The sequence below is a fragment of the Myotis davidii genome, unplaced genomic scaffold (genome assembly GCF_000327345.1).
Source record: "Myotis davidii unplaced genomic scaffold, ASM32734v1 scaffold109, whole genome shotgun sequence".
In the NCBI taxonomy this organism is placed as follows: domain Eukaryota; kingdom Metazoa; phylum Chordata; class Mammalia; order Chiroptera; family Vespertilionidae; genus Myotis; species Myotis davidii.
Window position 1 is genome coordinate 736,431 of NW_006300368.1, and position 20,561 is coordinate 756,991.

The 20,561-nt window shown below is 38.3% G+C and overlaps 1 protein-coding gene across 9 annotated transcripts in view; it reads right to left on the bottom strand.

Annotated features, from left to right (window-relative positions):
• The window catches only part of GPATCH8 (G-patch domain containing 8), a 77,101-nt gene that overhangs the window by 23,432 nt on the left and 33,108 nt on the right, over nt 1–20,561 (bottom strand). For 4 of the 9 annotated variants that reach the window (XM_006776871.2, XM_015572521.1, XM_015572522.1 and 1 more), the window contains 4 exons: nt 9,533–9,577; nt 7,487–7,554; nt 6,749–6,835; nt 4,338–4,481 (listed from right to left, as the gene is read on the bottom strand). In XM_006776871.2, the coding sequence (XP_006776934.1) occupies nt 4,338–4,481; nt 6,749–6,835; nt 7,487–7,513 (258 nt within the window). In that variant the 5' untranslated portion in view covers nt 7,514–7,554; nt 9,533–9,577. Of the gene's footprint in view, nt 1–4,337; nt 4,482–6,748; nt 6,836–7,486; nt 7,555–8,357; nt 9,510–9,532; nt 9,578–20,561 lie in introns of those variants that run through there. The other 5 variants (XM_006776869.2, XM_006776868.2, XM_015572526.1 and 2 more) reach the window with 3 other exon arrangements.

Consider the following 20,561-nt stretch of genomic DNA (forward strand, 5'->3'; position numbering starts at 1 on the left):
GCAGCGGCCCCCCCCCCCCCGGAGGGGGCTGTGCCCAGCCTGCAAACAGCCATCAGCCCCTCACCCAGGATGGCCATATATCCCAGGGGTGGACTCCCACCCTGATGGGGCTGTGACTAGCCTGCAAACAGCCATCAGCCCCTCACCAGGCTGGCCAGGCACTCCTATATAATAAAAGGGTAATATGCAAATTGACCCTAACAGCAGAATGACTGGGAATGACTGGTCACTATGACACACACTGACCACCAGGGGGCAGACGTTCAATGCAGGAGCTGCCCCATGGTGGTCAGTGTGCTCCCACAGGGGGAGCTCTACTCAGCCACAAGCCAGGCTAACAGCTGCCAGTACAGTGGTGGTGGCAGGAGCCTCTCCCGCCTCCTCAGCAGCACTAAGGATGTCCGAATGCAGCTTAGGCCTGCTCCCTGCTGCCAAGTGGACATCCCCTGAGGGCTCCCAGGCTGCCAGAGGGATGTCTGACTGCCAGCTTAAGCCCAATCCCCCTGGGAGCGGGCCTAAGCCAGCAGGTGGTCATCCCCTGAGGGGTCCCAGACTGCAAGAGGGCACAGGCCAGGCTAAGGGACTCCCCCCAAATGCACAAATTTTTGTGCACTGGGCCTCTAGTCTATATATATAAAAGCCTAACATGCGAAGTGTCCCCTCAGGAGTTCTACCAACCAGGAGTTTGATCGCGTGCTATGATGTGCACTGACCACCAGGCAGCCTCTAGGTACCCTACCTGTACAGGAATTTCGTGCACTGAGCTTCTAGTACTCTATACTAATGGATAAGGTAGTCCATAAATTCTCTATAAGAAATCCTTAATTTTGTATTTTCATTTTGATGATATAGAAAAAAGTAATAAATGAGTATTTGAGACAATCTAAATGAGCACTTTATAAATATTGACAACTGGGGAGTTAAAATGATAGAGATTTGTTTGTACCAAGCAAAGGCCAAGTGATATCACAAAACCATATATATTTGAAAGTTTTTAGTCTCCCTAATAGAATAGGTTTCTCAACCTGAACACTGCTGATTGACATTTTGGGCCAGGTAATTCTTGGTTGCAAGGAACTTTTTTGTGCATTGTAGGATGTTTAACAGCACCCTTGGCCTCCACCACTAGATGACAGTAACCCTGTTCCCCCAGTTGTGATAATAAAGAATGTCTCCAGACATTGCCAAGTATCCCCTGGGGGACAAAATCTCCCACTGCAATAGGAAAAGTGGTGAGAGAACTGAGTCAAACCAAAGTGCACAGGAGAATAAACAGGTCAAATTCAAATGAACCAGAACTGTAGCAATCTCTACTTCTCTCAAGTTGAAAGAAATACCACTAAAACATTATCATCCATCATATTAATGTTGTCAATGTGAATTTTATTAGTTCTACATTTAATAGTAAATTCATTTGTTTAGCTTTTGCTTTGATGGATTTCCCCCTTGAAAGGCAAGTGTACGCATTATTCAAATTTGAATTACATTTTTCCTGGTTTTTTCTTTTATAATTAAAACTTTACTCAAGAGACTTCTCATCAATTAAAATGTAACTTTTCTAAATGTCCACTTGGTCCCTAACGTTTCTTCTGGAATGTTTTTGACTAATCACAGAGACTACTTAATTGAAGAAATTCTCAAGAGCCCAAAAAGGTAAATATATAATTAGGCATAAAATGTCTTTCTTAAATCCATAAAAAATAACCCCAAAGTTTGAATTATATATACACTGAAAAGCTGCAAAAGTTACTAAGTATTATTCACTGTTGCATTCTTCTTTCTTGGCAGATCATTCTTTTTTTTTTTTTTAAATATATTTTATTGATTTTTTACAGAGAGGAAGGGAGAGAGATAGTTAGAAACATCGATGAGAGAGAAACATCGATCAGCTGCCTCCAGCACATCTCCTACTGGGGATGTGCCCGCAACCCAGGTACATGCCCTTGACCGGAATCGAACCTGGGACCTTCCGGTCCCCAGGCTGACGCTCTATCCACTGAGCCAAACTGGCTTCGGCTTGGCAGATCATTCTTTAAAGGAGTAAGGCAACTGCTAATATATCTTGTCCATACACAGGGTGGAGTAAAAGCAGGTTTACAGTTGTTCATATGGGAAATAATAATCCCATCTAATAAAAGAGTAATATGCAAATTAACCATCACTCTGTCACTCAGTCATAAAGATGGCGATGGGCACGGAGCTGGAGCAAACAGCAGGCATGGGTTGCCCCCATTGATGGAAGGAGCCAAGTTTTCTGCCTGCCCTGGCCGGCACTGAGCTCCGCTCAAGGCTACAAAGTTTCAATTATAAAAGATAAATAAATCCCAGAAAAAAAGAAAAAAGAAAATAAAGGAGAGGCTGGGAGCTTGGGTTGTGGGGGGGTGTGGCCAGCGTGAAAATGTCCATCAGCCCCTCACCCAAGCTGGCCAGGCACCCCAGTGGGACCCCCACCCTGATCCGGGACACCCTTCAGGGCAAACCAGCCAGCCCCGACCCATGCACCAGGCCTCTATCCTATATAATAAAAGGGTAATATGCAAACTGACCCTAACAGCAAAACAACTGGGAATGACTGGTTACTATGACACACACTGACCACCAGGAGGCAGACGCTCAATGCAGGAGCCCCACACCCACCAAGTGCACAAATTTTTGTGCACCAGGCCTCTAGTTAATAAATAATAACACAAGAATAAATTCTGGCTCTAGCTGGTTTGGCTCAATGGATGGAGCGTCAGCCTGAAGACTGAAGTGTCCCAGGTTTGATTCTGGCCAATGGCACATGCCTAGGTTGTGCGCTTGATCCCCAGTGGGGGGCATGCAGGTGGCAGCCAATTAATGATTCTCATCATTGATGTTTCTATCTCTCTCTCCCTTCCTTTCTGAAATCAATAACATATATATATGTATTTAAAAATAATGAATTCTGTGTTTTGCACACTCACAATTATAAACCCACTTTTACCCCATCCTGTCTATGCTCTTTCAATTTCTCTTCTTCAAATCAGGTAGAGCTAACAATATATTAAAATAATGTCCAAACGTGTATAAAATGTTGAAAATCTGTCTTAAATAAAAGTCTATCAGTAAAAGAATCTTAAATTAGTTAGGTGTGGTTAAATGTGGGAGAGATTGTTGCATGAAGTATAATACTTCAACCAGCTTGAAAAGTATCCCTGTGGTAGTAAAAGTAAAGCTTAGTCAAAGCCTGCCTTTTACCTGTGCTCTGAAATCTTTGGTTGGTTGAAAAATACAGCAAAGGTTAAAAAAATGTTGGTTTAACAGGTTCAGCTAACAAGAGCATTCCAGTAAAGCCCATGAATCTTACAAACTTAACAAATACAACTATGTACCCCCCCAAACTGAAAAAGTTACGCTAAAGTCACCCAAGATCAAATGGCTCACAATTCTTTAATAAGCCAGAACTGTGCTGTAGATATAAAGATTAATTTCCTCCTTCTAAAATCCCCCGGGAGTATTGCTGCCTTCTTTATGCCAGTAATTCATTAGGTACTGTTTCCCCCCCCCCTAAATAAATTTTTTAAAAAAGATTGCAAAGAAAGTGAAATTCATTTCTCAACAAGCTTTTCAACATGTAGCATCAGTTTTTTTGTTTCGTTTGTTTTTTGGTTAATCCTCACCCAAGGTTATTTTTCCATTGACTTTTAGAGTTTGGCAAGAAGTGGGAGAGACAGAGAGAGAGAGAAACACATCAACTGGTTGCCTCCTGCAGAGGCCCAGACCAGGGCCCACACGAGGTACGTGTGGCCCTTGAACAGAATCAAACCCATGATCTTTCAGTCCGAGGGCCGACGCTCTATCCACTGAGCCAAACCGCCTAGGAGCAGCATCAGTTTTTTGTTAAAGATAGCATCTAATATTATTTTCCTTCTCAAGATTTATCTACCTTCCAAGAGTATAACAAAATGACTTACTGATAGGAAAGAGTACCTAATAAAGCAAGAACTCTTCTATACAGAAGATGAAATAACCAGCCTGGGATAACTGTTCAAAGTTTCACAAATTCATAAAGTGGGGGAAAGAAAAGCTCCCAGCAATCCTTAGTTGAATTACCAAATCAAATACAAATTTAGAAACCACTCAAACCAAAAATTTTATGCAAGATTTATGAAGTTCACAATTCTTCACTCTACATAAGTTGGAAGGGGGATGTCTACGTCAGGACTTCTGTCATGGAAAAAAAAGTCAGATGACTTCATGTAAAAACTGGCAGATACAAGAAACCATAGTCTCCAAGTTTTTTGGGTCCACTCAAAATTCAATTGTTTTAACAATAAAGTATCTTTTTCTTTTGTTAGCAAATAACTATTCCTCACCTGCTTGTGTGCATGATCATAGGAATTGATATGGTTGTCAAACTCCTGATGTTTCTGATATTGCTTATCACAGAGTTCACAGTAAAAGTTGGCTCTGAGGTCTTCCAACGCTTTAGCAATTGCCTTCTCTTTGTCAACATAATCCTGTAAGAACCACAAAATATAAACAAAAATTGAACTTGGTAGAATTTTAAAGTGAATGTTGTAAAGTATTAGTCTTACCTGAAGAGAAAAAAAGGGTTTTCCATAAATTTAGTGGGGTAATTTGTGTGTGGTTGTACTAACAGTTGTCTTCAAATAAACAAACGTTCAAATGAGTTTACTGTGGCATCCCCGATTCTTAGCCCTGGCTTAAAAAAACCAACCAATAGCTCTAGCCAGTTTGGCTCAGTGGATAGAGCGTCAGCCTGAGGACAGAAGGTTCCCAGGTTCGATTCAGGTCAAGGGCACATGCCTGGGTTGTGGGCTCGATCCCCAGTAGGAGGCAGCCAATCAACGATTCTCTTGCATCATTGATGTTTCGATCTCTCTCTCCCTCTCCCTTCCTCTCTGAAATCAATAAAAATATATTTCAAAAACTAAAAATCAACGAATCAGATATAACAAACCATTTTTATTGCATTGAAGAAAACACAGGAAAGTAAATCCCCAAGAAGGGCAATGGAAGAAGAAAAACAACAAAACAAAACAAAAAAGTCAACTATGACCTTAAGCTGAAATCAGAGCTGTGATAGCCAAGGGCTCTCCTTAGGACAATGGCTGACAGTGGCACTAAGGTCTTAGTAAGGTGGGGGAGCTAAACATGAGAAGTCTCATGTAATAAGCAAAAGAACCTACAAGAGGGCTGGAGAGGTCCCAGGATCTGAGTCTTGGCAGAGAGAATCAAAACTACTCTCAGAGCCCTGGCCAGTTTAGCTCAGTTGGTTGCAGTGTCAGTTTGTACACCAAAAGGTCATGGGTTCAATTCCTGGTTGGGGCACATATCCAGGTTTTGGGTTCGATCCCAGGTTGGGGTGTGTATGGGAGGCAACTGTCTCTTTCTCCCTCCCGCTCACTTCTTCTCTTCCTAAAATCAATAAAAACAGATCCTTGGGTGAGGATTTACCTTACACACACACACACACCTCACACGAGGATATTTTTCCATTGTTGGTTTTTTTTAAAGTATATTTTTTATTGATTTTTTTACAGAGAGGAAGGGAGAGGGATAGAGAGTTAGGAACATCGATGAGAGAGAAACATTGATCAGCTGCCTCCTGCACACTCCCCACTGAGGATATGCCGACAACCAAGGTACATGCCCTTGACTGGAATCGAACCTGGGACCCTTGAGTCCGCAGGCTGATGCTCTATCCACTGAGCCAAACCAGTTAGGGCAGTTGTTGTTGTTTTTTTAAATATACCTTTATTGATTTCGGAGAGGAAGGGAGAGAGAGATAGAAACATCAATGATGAGAGAGAACCATTGATCGTCTGCCTTCTGCATGCAGCCCGCAACTCAGGCATGTGCCCCTGACTGGAATTGAACCTGGGACCCTTAAGTCTGCAGGCCGACTTTCTATCCACTGAGCCAAACCAGCTAGGGCTCCATTGTGTGTGTGTGTGTGTGTGTGTGTGTGTGTGTGTGTGTGTGTTTAAAGAAAGAGTGGAAGGGAGGGGGAGAGACAAAAGAGACAAACATGGATGAAGAGAGAGAATCATTGATTGGCTGTCTTCTGCATGTCCCCTACTGGGGACCTAGCCCACAACCCAGGCAAGTGCTCTGACTGGGAATCAAACCATGGTCTCCTGGTTCATAGGTCAATCCTCAATCTAGCCGGGCACCAAACCAGTTTTTATATGATAACCTTAGCTAAACCTGCTTCTTATTTACAAATTTACCTATTTTATGGTAGAGATTGGGCATACTAGAACATCTTGAAAAACATGTTTCCTGGTCAGTCTTTTTGAAGGCTAAATTATAACATGTTCTAAGGTGCAGTTTTCGTGTAAGTTAGTCCCTTAAAAAGAAAAATACTGAATGAAGTTCTCAATCTGTTTGCTACTCTTAAAACATCTCACCCATTAAAAAAGAAAAGGCTCAAAAAAAGGAAAAGAAAAGGTTTATCAAAAGGTATCAAGCTCTCAAAGGACTCCCCCCTCTCCAAAGACTCTTAAGTTAATAATTTTTACTGCTATTAAGAAGCACTGTGTTTTCAAACACAGATGCAATCAATCTTCCCAACAAACACATGAAGTGGGTATTAATAACTCTAGTTTTTACAAAGACAATAAATAGGAAAGTTTAAAAACTTGAGATTACTACTAATCACCACCAAATGTCAAAGAAATGCTGTTAACAGAGATCCTTTTCACTGAAAATATCTTTCAGTGTGAATACCCCAAATGCAAGAAAAGCTTCATTTAAGTACCTTGTACTTCTGTCTTAATTCTTCCGTGTCTTCTTTTTCCACTTCTAGGACACGGCGCCGTTCGGTAGCATCTTCGGCATAATCGAGCTTAATAAAATAAGATATAATTAGCCTTAATTCCTAAAGTATTCCCAATTAGCAATTTAAAAAGTCATTTGCACAAACTACAGTACTGGATGAAAATAAAAAGCTCTGTATTTTGCTCAGTAACCTCTTGTTTTATTGTCACCTACAGAGAAAATAGCATGCAGAAAATTTCATTAAACCTTTCATGCTGGTGGTTCCCAACAGGCACATTTTTTTTTTTTAATGATAACAGACTTTAATTCAGTGGTCTATGTCAAAGAATTAGGAGTAAATGGAGAAAATATTTTAGCCAATGAAGATCCCATAGATTACAGCTATACACATCTCTATAAGGACAAATCTTCTACCATAGCAAATATTTTAAGAGTTAAGCAACACTGCCTATTGAAATGAGTACCAGGGTCTGTGGCATAACCCTGGGCAAACCACTGAATTTCTTTATGCCTCAATTATAACAGTTTTTATTTGCCACTTACCTACCTACCTCAATGGCAGTACTAAGTAAAAATGTAAAATATAATTTTAAGTTTCTGAAGAAAAATATTAAAACTACATTCGATCTAATAAATGTATTCTTGCACTGGCATCTGAATTTGGAATTATCAATTTTAAATATTCTATAAAACAAGTGAGCTTATGAGATCAGTTTACCTCCATTTCCATGCGACCCATGCCCATGACATCATACTTGAAAACAATTGGAATGGGATCTGTTCTCCCTGTAACAGGAACACATAACCACGGTAAGATGCAAAGCTAAGCCAAGCCAAAAGCTCACTTTACACATTGGGTTGGGTGGTTAGAGATCTTGCCTTGGAGTGCAGAGACCAGAAAGCTACAGTGAACCAAACACAAGCCATTCTCACAGCTTACAACCAAACCTACCTCTCCCAGTTTAAGCCCAATTAACCACCTTAATTGTCCGTCCAGTGAGAACAATTCCAGATTAGTATGACAAAATTATGTAATGCAAAGCATTTCTAAGCAATGGCCCCAGGAGGTTTAAAATAACTTTTCATCAAGAATCACTTCACTCTTACTGTTCACTGACATCCTCCCATACACACTTTTAAAACTGGTAATAAATATTTCAACTGACATGCTTAAATCAAAAAAGCAGTTTCAAACATGATTCAGGAAAACTGTAATTGCAACTCAGTATGTTTAATATTTTTTGTTTTGTTTTCAAAAGATGGTGTACAGTTCAGTGGGGCTATGAAAAATTTAAATAGAAACAAAGAACAGTGTTTCTTTTGAACTGGTGAGCTGAGGTCCCATTTTCCAAAGTGGATTTAACACTGCCTGTGGTCATCAGTAAGCTGTGAAAAGGACTAGTTGCGAAGAAAATTGACTTTAATCTAGTCGATCTATGCTGAAGATTTTTTAAAAATGTATATTTAATCCACTCATAACCAGCCAAACAAAGCAAAATGGGGCAGACAAGCACTTTACTACCACAGCTGTTTTACATCACAACTTGCGCTGTTTATTGTGATGTAAGCCCACTGATAAGAGGACTTACCTTATCCGTTGTACACCTTTAGTGAAAAAACACAATGTTTACTTCCCTCATCATTTCACTCAGCCTGGTGTAAACAATTGTTTTTTGTTTTGTTTTTTTTTGTTTTTGTTATACACACATGTATATTATACCTTTGGGCTAAAAGTTAAGTTTTGTCAGGCTAAATTTGAGGTATTACCAAAATCAAATTAAAAAAATAGTAACAGATGCCATGATTATGACTAGGCTTGGTCCTGGACAAAAAAGAAGAAACTGTTTTCAAAGGGACCAGCAACCACTTGCACCTAGTTGCTCTATAACTGTGGGATTAGTTTTTATTAAAAAAAATAATAAAAACAAATTCAGAAGTTTACTTATCACCAATATCCCACTATGTTTTAAACAATAAGGAGATAATTAGGAATAATTTATTATAGTGAAAAAAAGTTTAAGTAAATAAAGAGCCTCTAATGCCAGAAAAAAAGTTCTAAAATACAGCCTTCTTTTAGATACTATCAAAGACTGCCAGTTAAACAAAATGAAAATGCGTTACTACCTTATGCCCAATGGTATAATAAATAAGCAGTGACTGCAATCTTTAGCAAAAGGACCAAATTAAGACAGGTTATAAAAATGACTTCCTAGGTGCAATATCACTTTCATAACGTCTCAATCAGGGATTTACTGGTAAAAACAAATGGTCCAATGAAAGAATTGAAAAAATAAATAACAAAGGAATTTACTTTTTTGTTGTTTTGGTATCTTTTTTTTGTCCGTCAGAATTTGTCATGCAAGAATCAAGGAAGTTTTGGTAGTATAAATTCATTACCTCTGTAAACCCCTGTTATAAACTCTGCATTAGTACTTTTGCCTTCTAAGGCAGTCAAAGTTTGTTTTAATTTATTTATAAATTGCAGTAGCAAGTGCTAGTGCCCATTACATTGTGGGGAAATCAAGTTTTTGACAGTATTAAAATTTAATGTTTTAACTGATTTTTTTTCACTTCTAACACAAACAGATACATCCCTTCTTAACATTACCCTTTAATGAACGAGGATCAGACAAGTTGCATAAGGAAAGGAAAGGAAAATGAAAAAGACCAAGCAGAAGGATGAAGGCTACAACAGAGAAAGTAAGCCTAACATATTGGTGCACTGATGACAAAAGGAGTATTCAGTCTGAAAATAAAAAATTACCACTGCTAAGTTTACCATCACCACAACAAGTCCAGGATCATAATGCTGTAAAAAAGAAACACCATTTGTTAGGCAGAAACCAATTAGGGTGGGAAACAGGCCTTCTAGCAGGCAGATGGGAGGGGGTAACGTAACAATTGGGCTTTGTCCCTCCCCCAATTTCAGCTGGGGACAGAGGAAGGGCACTTTGTGCTACAGCAGTTATTTTCATACTGGACCAGGGTGTGAGATTTTTGTGCTGCTACTTGAGAAGATAAACAACCTCCTCTTTAATTATGCAGGGGCTGCGAGAAGGTGTTCTTTCAAAGTGAGAGAACTAGCTCTAGCTTCCAATTTCTCATTTAACTACTCATTTTGCTAAATCAGTATTCAGGGCCCAAGGCGGGACTTTTCTTTAAAGAAGTAATATCAAAGATCAGCTGGACAGTGATGAAGTCATCTGCTTCACTAAAAGAAAGCTAAGAGGATTTGAGGGGCAGGAGGGGAGTCATCAAGACCTTCCTAAAAAAATATCTATATCTATATCTATATCTATATCTATATCTAGATATCTATAGATATAGATACATATATAGATATGAGTAAAAGTTCTGGAAAATAACCTTAGATCTTCAGTGCCTAGAAAACTATGTGCATTTGAGTTCTGCTATGAATGAGTAAAACTCTTGAATTAGTTTTCCTTAGAATTTGTTGTCTTTTTTTTTCTTTTTGGTGCCGAAACCCGGGAATTTGTTGTCTTTTAATGAAGTCTTCTTCCCAGGCCTGCCAACATCTTTCTGCATACAACAAAGTCAAGCTTTGAATGAGACAAGGAACTCCAGAGAAAAGTGGCATCAAAAGGGCTATCAAATTTCAGTTAGTCCACTCAGAAGTGACTCACAGAAAAGAAAAAGGTTGGCTTTAAAAACAATCTTAAAGTGACATTACTGCCCAGGCCAAGTAGTAATTTCTTTCCATTAAGAGGTTCCAGACATACAGGAAGAAGTTACAGCATTAAAAAAAAAATCCCCTCATTTTATTCATTTGTGATCAATGATAAATCCTATCATAAAGAACACCACGATGGAACACATGAATAACAACTCAGTGATGAATTTCAAAAGGTAGGTAGCAACGGAATGTTTGCTAATATGATATTCTCTAGAAAATTCAACTTCTTTTAAAAATAAATTGAACTCTCTATCCAGGTTCCCTATTTCTTGGTTTCTTTTGAAGGGGGCAAATATTTCTTAAAATCATTAAGAACATTTTGCTTATTTCATTCCAAAGAAGGGAACTTCAATCAAAATACTAAATACTTTCCTACAAAGAAATTGTCTTCCTCAGCCAAAGATCTATAGATGCTATGACTTTGATCTGGCCAACTAGAGAGGGGAAAGAAAAAAAGAAAGCATATCAAATCTAGAATGTGCCAATACTGAATTCACGCAATGAGGGAAAAACTGATACTCATATTTTTAAATAAAAACTTTAAATACATATACATATATAAAATTATATTGTACACCTAGAACTAATATAATGTTGTATCTCAATAAAATTTTTTGAAGAGAAAAAACTTTAAATCATGTTTTACTGACCAACTAGAATTGTACTTTCTATATTTTAAAAGGCAGTTTTACTTCTACAATGACAAAAATGCTAAATGTTCATATATGTATCTCTTGCTACAATATAACGGTATATGATTTATAGCTGGAGAGTAAGGCCAGAAATAAAAATCCTCCAATTGCCCTCTGTTTCTGAGAACCATCCCTCATGAATTAGTTTTGATTTTAAAAGTTAAAGACATACCAATCTTCAAAATTGGCCCCAAAGACCTGGGATGTAGAGAAATACTATTTTTTTTTTTTTTTTGAGAAACACGACTCTTAAAGAGACAAAATCCAGGAATAGAACAACTGGGAAAAACATATTAAAGGACAACCAAAATCTGGTAATCACTATACTGAAGGCACATGGCTTCCTATAGAAATAAATTAGAAATGAAGCTTCCAAAGTGATTAAAAACTGGTTGGATAGTCAACAGATGTAAGAACGTAATTTATCTCTACTGCCTTTCCACTTACTAAGATTCATTCAACAACAAATATTTATTACAAATATTTAATATTACCACTTTAAACTTCTGGCATGAGGAGTGGGAGAGAGACACAGAACATTTGTGGAGCCAATGCATATATGACTCGAAGGCTTAAAAATGTCTGAAATTGTCCTTTAAAGATGTTTAAAATTGTTTTTAAAATCTAATCCTAATAAAGCAAAAGTATAAAAGCAACCAAATAAAGTAAATCTTCTAAAAGGCCATTAAATTGGTAAAACTGAGCTAACATCTTTAAATCTATTTTTTTCTTACTTTAAGCGACTTAAATACATATGTGAAAATGAAGAGTAACACAAAACTAGGATGACTATTCTCTGACTTGCAAAACTATCCAAAATAGGTCTCTATAGTAAGCTATATGTTAGTGCATTTAAATATAATTTCATTTATTAAAAGTGATTACATACAATTTTGAGAAACACTGAGTAAAAATGGGTACATCTATGTCCAAAACAAAGCTTCACTTTTGCAAACTTCTCTTGAAACTGATAGTCTTCATAGCATAAAAACAATGATTACTTTTAGCATCACTGAGATAACTGTAACATAATATATGCTACCTCTCAATAAATATTAACTGAAAATACCAGGCACATTAATTATTCCCTACTTAAAAAAAGGGGGGGGGGGAAGAAAAAAGAGACTTCCAACTCAAAACAGAATTCAAATTTTCCAGTACTAAAAAACTAATTATATTCTTGCCATAGTCTATTTAGTGATCTATACAACAACTAGATTAATTTGATTTTCAAATACAGATGTTTTCTTTCTTTCTTTCTTTTTTTTAAATTGATTTCAGAGAGAGAAAGGGAAAGGGAGATAGAGATAGAATTCATGGGTTGATGCTCAACCACTGAGCAACGCCGGCTGGGCAAATATAGATGTTTTCTAAGGGCACAGTTTAACTATGACCTGCAGGAATCTCCATCCTCTCATCTTTCCAAAGTATCAGAGCTGCTTTCTAGGATAGGGTAGCTCAAGTTTAATCATATGTCAATGAACAGGGACAGAGAAGGGGCAAAAAGACTTTAGTATTATGGAACCAGAATGTTAAACCAGGAAAGGATATCTCACCCAGGGATGACATAAGATAGTCAAACCTTGGGAGAGGTAATAAAGGGAATTTAGGAGCACTTTCAATTAAAAAAATAAAAACCACCTAAAGGAAATATATTTTTACTCCAGTTAGGACTGTTTTGGTGAAAAATTGTATCACCTCACTGAAGGCTGTCTCATGCTAACCATTATGCTAAGATCAATTTATTTTTTAAATGGAAAAATCAATTTAGTAAATAAACTTTCAGAGTAAATAATCCAAAACATGAGACTTAGGGGAGAGGGAAAAACAATGTTAGGTCCTTGGTTAAACACTTTTATGCTTTCTGTTTTACTTATGTTTATATCCTAAATAACTGACACAGTATCTAGGATAGAGGGGCATTTAATTAAAAAATATTTGTTGACTCAAGAGAACGAACATGTTCATAATGGGTCTCAAACTCATTCAGGTATAAATACACAGTGGGGCAAAAGTAGCTTTACAGTTGTTCATATGGAAAATAATACAATAATTAATAAATAATAACATAAGAATACTTTCACAACTGATTAGTGATCTACACATGGTCTCTAGCCTTAAGAAATCTTCAAAGGTTTACAGTAATTAAAAAATAAGACTTGGGCCAAAACCGGTTTGGCTCAGTGGATAGAGCATCAGTCTGCGGACTGAAAGGTCCCAGGTTCGATTCCGGTCAAGGGCATGTACCTGGGTTGCAGGCACATCTCCAGTGGGAGATGTGCAGGAGGCAGCTGATCGATGTTCTCTCTCATCGATGTTTCTAACTCTCTATCCCTCTCCCTTCCTCTCTGTAAAAAATCAATACAATATATTAAAAAAAAAAAAGACTTGGTCCTGGCCTGTGTGGTTCCGTGGTTATAGTATCTGCCCGAGCACTGCAGGGTCTTGGGTTTGATTCTTGGGCAAGGGCATATACCTGGTGGGTTGCAGGTTCAATCCCCAGCCTGGGTCAGGTGAGTGCAGGAGGCAACCAATGGATGTCTCTCTCTCACATTGATGTCTGTCTATCTCTCTCTTTCTCTCTGCTTCTCCCTCCCATTCTCTCTAAGTATCAATGGAAAAAAATATCCTCGGGTGAGGATTAACAACAATAAAAAACACAAGACTTGCTCTGGCCAGGTAGCTCAGTTAGTTAGCGTGTTGTCCCTATATGCCAAGGTTGTGGATTTAATCTCCAGACAGGGCATATACAAGAATCAACTAATGAATGCATAAATAGGTGGAACAACAGATGTCTGTCTTTCTATCTGTGTCTCTCCCCCTTTCTCTCTCTAAAATTAATTAAAGGAATAAAAATAAAAAGCAAAGTAACCCTGAGGGCAAGAATGATGTCTGATCTACTCTATCCATGGCTTATGATAGTAATAGCTGATATAACTAAAATATATTATTAGCTCAATAAATATTTGTTGGTTGTCTTATTGATTGAACCTTATAAACAGAATGAGATATAAAATAATATCAGACCCCATTCTTACTTTTTTAACTTTTGAAATATTTTAATAAACACTAAGGAAGAACAAAAGCTGAATTATAAGGGAAATTCAAGTACAAAAATAAACCCACTTTATAAAGTACAATTTTCTATCTTGCCACAGATAATGTCATTCCTGAGTTAGCATGCCCTATTCCCCAATCTATCTAGTGACAAGATATCTGCACTGTAGTCCCAAGAACTGGCACTCTTTGCAACAACCTTGCCTGGGTCAAAATAATGTTAAATGTTAATTAAATATCCTGAAGATATCAGGTTTAAATGTTAGAGCACTAAAATCAAATAAAAAGAACTGAAAGTTAACAGTAAACTAGTAAACACAAAGAACTTAAAAAGTCATGAGTCTAGAAATTCTATGCATTGACTAGTCTGCAAAACTAAGGTGGCATTATCATTTTCACTAGAACAGTGGTTCCCAAACTTATTTGGCCTACCGCCCCCTTTCCAGAAAAAATATTACTCAGCGCCCTCTGGAAATTAATTTTTAAAAAAATTTTTAATAGCAATTAAACAGAAAGATATATGTATTAATGTTTCTACCTTTTTTGTAAAATGTAGTAAAGGTGTAAATTAGAAACATTGAAGTTTGAAATTATGAAACTATTTATTGAACTCAGAATAGAAAGGTAATACAAAATAAGTTAAAACAAATGCACCTGTGGCCATCACCGCCCCCCCCCCCATCGCTGCAGTGCCCACCAGGGGGCGGTAGCACCCACTTTGGGAATCACTGCACTAGAACAAGATTTTCTTCAGTGGTTATTTATAGCAAAGGATTGGTTCAATGAAAAAAAATCTGTCATGAGTTATCTCAATATGCCATAAATGTGGCTATATTCTAGGTCAAATCATGTGGTTATGACAGAAAGAGTTATGTAAGAGAAACCAGCACAATGCCTGTACACTGTAGAATATAACACCAAAAAAAATAAAGAGCCATTTATAAGACAATTAAAATCAGCCCTTATTGTTCCAACAGAATAAGGGTTCCATTCATCTTGAAGGGTGAAGACATTGTACTAGCCATTCAAAACAGATGGGCTTTGCTCAACAATGTGAATTTAAAAATGGTTAAGATGGCGCTAGCTGATTTGGCTCAGTGGATAGAATGTCAGCCTGTGGACTGAAGGGTCCAAGGTTTGATTCCGGTCAAGGGTACATGCCTGGAGTTGCCAGCTCGATCCCCAGTAGGGGGCATGCAGGAGACAGCCGATCAATGATTCTCTTTCATCAATGATATTTCTATCTCTTTCTCCCTTCCTCTCTGAAATCAATAAAAATATATTTTTAAAAAAATGGTTAAGATGGCCATGGCCCATGTGGCTCAGTTAGTTGGGCATCATCCATGCACCAGGAGATTGCCAGTTCCATTGGTCAAGGGAACATGCCTGGGTTGTGGGCTCGATCCCTGACACAGGGCGTGAAGAAGGCAGCCAATCAATGATTCTCTCTTATCATTGATATTTCTACTTTCCCTCTCCCTTCCTCCCTCTCTAAAAATCAATAAACTAGTCTTTAAAAAAACAAAAATATATGGTTAAGATGGCAATTTTACATTATTTTTTTACCACAACTAAAAAGAAAATCTCTTGTATTTTATTTTATAATTATTACTAGAGGCCCGGAGCATGAATTCGTGCCCTGGTGGGGTCCCTCTTGGTGGCCTGCAGGGATCAGGCCGAAATCCACAGTCCAACGCCGCTGTCTGCAGCTTCTACTTGCCGTTCCCGCTCATCCCTGCCCCACTGTGCCTGCTGCGGGCTTGCGCCCAATTGGGAGAGACTTGTGCTCCTACAGCTGCACTCACCAGCCATGAGCCCTGCGTCTGGTGCCCTCCCAAAGGGAGTGGCCTGCGGGATTGGGCTGAAACAGGCTCTCTGACATCCCCTGAGGGGTCATGCAAGAGGGTGCAGGTCAGGCTGAGGGACCATGGGAGGGCTCCAGGGTGTGTCCAGCACATCTCGCTCAGTCCTAATTGGCCAAACCCCAGCAGCAAGCTAACCTACTGGTTGGAGCATCTGTCCCCTGGTGGTTAGTGCACATGATAGTGACTGGTTGACTGCTCCCTGGTGGTCAGTGCACGTCATAGCGAGCAGTTGAGCAGGCTTAGTATATCATTAGCATATTACGCTTTGATTGGATGTTCAGTTGTTTGGCCATTCGGTCTATTTGCATATTACCCTTTTATTATACAGAAATTTTTATTGCTTTTAGAGGAGGGAGGAGTGGTGGTGGAGGAGAGAGGGATGGGGAAAGAGAGAAAGAGAGAGAGACAGACAGACATTGATGTGAGAAACATCTATTGGTTGCCTCCTGTACTTGTCCTGACTGGGAATTGAACCCATGACCTTTTTGTGTACAGGACTATGCTCCAACCAACTAAGCCACACCAGCCAGAGCTCTCTTGTATTTAAATGAATAATAGATTTATAAGTTATTGAGTGTTTATTCTATACCTGCCACCATGGAGATGGAAGTAAATGATGGATAAAACCTAATTCTTCGCCCAAAACCGGTTTGGCTCAGTGGATAGAGCGTCGGCTTGCGGACCGAAGGGTCCCAGGTTCGATTCCGGTCAAGGGGATGTACTTGGGATGCGGGCACATCCCCAGTAGGAGATATGCAGGAGGCAGCTGATCGATGTTTCTCTCTCATCGATGTTTCTAAATATCTCTCTCCCTTCCTCTCTGTAAAAAATCAATAAAATATATTTAAAAAAACAAACAAACAAAAAACAAACCTAATTCTTTGTTTCAAAGAGCTCAATGTTTATAGAGAACCGAAATTCTAAAGTATTCTTAAAATATTAATAATTTTCTATCACTCCTTGTCTTTCTCCAGATTCTAACTGTACTTTAAAGTCTCTGGTGCTTACCTTGAAAAATTCTGGGATTCAAACAGATTAGCTAGCCCCTAAGAAATGCCTACAAATTTTAATTACTGTATGCCTGAACTAAGAGAGTAAAATTGACAATGTTCCCATGCATCTTTGTATGGGGAAAAAGATGTTTCAAATAGCAGAGAAAGATCAAATCCAGTCTTCAGACTTTCTTATGAGTAATCATCTCCATTCAATTCAACTCAACACTTACAACTATGCAAACCAAAGGAACAGATTCTATCAAGAAGTTATTTCTATTTCTATCCCCCCTAAAAATAGGTTAATGCTTACTAATAAATATCAATTTGAAATATACATATTAAACATCTCATTTATGTCACCACTGAATAGAATTTGTATAAGTATAATTTAAAAAGTAAAGGTTTTATAGAATGAAATGTCCTGCTTCACACCCTGTCCTCTTTTCTAAATATGTAACTTGTTTGTCATATTTTGGTAGCCATTCTAATGAAAATTTTTTTAGCCTTTTTCATTAATAAAATAAATTTCTTACAAAATACACTTTTTACTTTGTGTTCTTTTCATGTTTACATTTGATCCTACTTTAAAACATCAGTGCTTCTATATGGAAGAATGAGGAGATTCCATGTATCTACTAAAAAAGTTGTGATGCAGTTGCTTGCTTCCTTATTCTCACATTCTGTGATTTTTTCACTTGTTAAATCATTCAAGAAATAAATTGAAATTCCACATGTTCAATCTGCTCTGAAGCCCCCACTGTACCTTTAACTTCACAACTATACTGCACTCCATTTATTTGTTACATTTGTCTCCCTATTAGACATGAGCCTTTGGAGGGGAGAGGCTATATAATAATCCTTGAACTCCTAAGAATTAGTACGGATCTGGCACATTCTAAGGATTCAATAAATGTATGCAGAATAAAAAACATGAAAAGCAAGAACAGATACATGTAAATGAATAGAAATTATCATTTAGGAGTTTATAGTCTAATGAAGGTTAAGAGATACATTAACATAAATTATACAAGGTAGAGCATAAAAATGCCACAAGAAAGAAACAACCTATATAATAAAAGCCTAATATGCAAATTGACCAACCGACAGAATGACCGGTCACTATGATGTGCACTGACCACCAAGGGGCAGATGCTCAACGCAGGAGCTGCCCCTAGCCCGCAGGCCCCAAGCCAGCCAAGGCAGGTACAAGTGGGGATCCCCCAATTGCCCCGCTGGTCTTCCCACAGATCGACCCTGATGGCTGGCCAGGCCTAGGGACCTTACCCCGTGCACCAGGCCTCTACTAAAGTATAAGAAAAAGGTAAAGTGAGGAAATTACAGTATTTTCTTTTTCCCTAGAGACCAATTACCAACCATCCCTAAAAAATGAGGGCAAGGTTCTTCTTCTTCTTTTTTTTTTAATATATTCTATTGATTTTTTACAGAGAGGAAGGGAGAGAGATAGAGAGTTAGAAACATCGATCAGCTGCCTCCTGCACATCTCCTACCGGGGATGTGCCCGCAACCCAGGTACATGCCCTTGACCGGAATCGAACCTGGGACCTTTCGGTCCGCAGGCCAACGCTCTATCCACTGAGCCAAACCGGTTTCGGCGAGGTCAAGGTTCTTACTGCTCAATCTAGCCTCAAGTTGCTAATGAATATATACAAATTGATATTAATCGTGAAGAATACAAATGACTGCTTCAAGTGCCCTAAGGTAAAAATATCATATTCAAAGCTATCTCCAATGTTTTGGGCCAGAATTAACTACTGTATATTTCAGTTCTGTAGTACCTGCATTTCTCACCACTATCACATCTTTCTAGGAAACAGAATTTATATCCATTAGAGCATATTAATTATAGCACAGGGCTTGGCACAATTATACTACTCTTTTTAAAAATATATATATTTTAATGATTTTTTACAGAGAGGAGGGAAGAAGGATAGAGAGTTAGAAACATCGATGAGAGAGAAACATCGATCAGCTGCCTCCTGCACACCCACTACTGGGAATGTGGCTGCAACCAAGGTACATGCCCCTGACCGGAATCGAACCTGGGACCCTTCAGTCCGCAGGCCGACGCTCTATCCACTGAGCCAAACCAGTCAGGGCTATTCTAGTCTTCAGTACTGCTCAGACTGTCAGTTTCCTTATCTGTAAAATAGGAATAACACCCACCACAAAGAAGACTTTAAGTTAGGTAATCCATGAACACTCTGTAAATATTTAATAAATCCTTATTACAAAGGATTAACACTAGCCCTGACCTGTGTGGATAAATGGTTAGAGCGTTGGCCTATGCAATGAAGGATTGAGGGTTTGATTCCCGAGGCCACCAATTGATTACACTCTCTCTCTCTCTCTCACACACATTGATGCTTCTCTTTCTCTCTCTCTCTCTCCCTCCCTCCTTTCCACTCTCTCTAAAAAAATCAATGGAAAAAATGTCCTTGGGTGAGGATTAAAAAAAAAGATTTACACTAAACCCAGGGAACAAGGTTTTGCTAATTAGACATATATAAATTGACTGTATGCTGTGCTTCTTAGTTGATTTGTGTTATTATCCTTTATATTTATACCTCTCTTTCCATTTCCATTGCTATCACTATATCTTAGACCCTTAACTCAAACCCAAACAATATTCTAAATAGTTTTCCATTTTCATCTTCCATTTGCATACTTTGACCAGATTAGTATTTAACTTATAACACAAATGTTCTGGTTAGTATAATTGAAAGAACAGCTCAAATATCAGAAAACTTGGAATTGGTTTCAGCACTATCTCTAACATGTTTTGAAACCTTAAACCTAAATTACTTCATCTGTAAAATAAACCTTGATTACATTATCTTTAAAATTTCTTGCTATAAAGTCTATACCTTTCCTCTGATCAAAAATTTCTCTTGCCCAGATGTGGTGGTTCAGTGGTTGAGCGCCAGCCTATGAACCAGGAAGTCACGGTTCAATTCCTAGTCAGGGCATATGCCTGGGTTCAGGACTCAATCAATCCCCAGTAGGGGACATGCAGGAGGCAGCCGATCAATGATTCTCTCTCGTCTTTGATATTTCTATCTCTCTCCCTTCCTCTCTGAAATCAATAAAGATATATATTTTTTAAAAATTGCCCTTGGCTTACAAAATAAAGTTCCAAATTGGAGAGGCCTTAAAGGCTTTTACATTCAGTGTACTAGTTAACAGTGTGAGTTATGGAGTCAGAAAGACCAAAATTTGAATTCTGATATTGTCATTTACTGATTGCTTATTCTTTGGCAACTCTAAACCTCAGTTTCTTGTTCTGCAAAATGGGAACAACAGTAATTATCTCACAGACTTGTTTTAAGAATTAAATGAGGTATCTGTTAAGTGCTTAGCACATAGTAAACACTCAACCAGTACCAGATTTGTGTCTATTTGAACAAATTTCCCATTACTGCCCTCTAGTTATGGTTTCCAAACTAGTCCTGGCAACCTAGAACTTTACTTC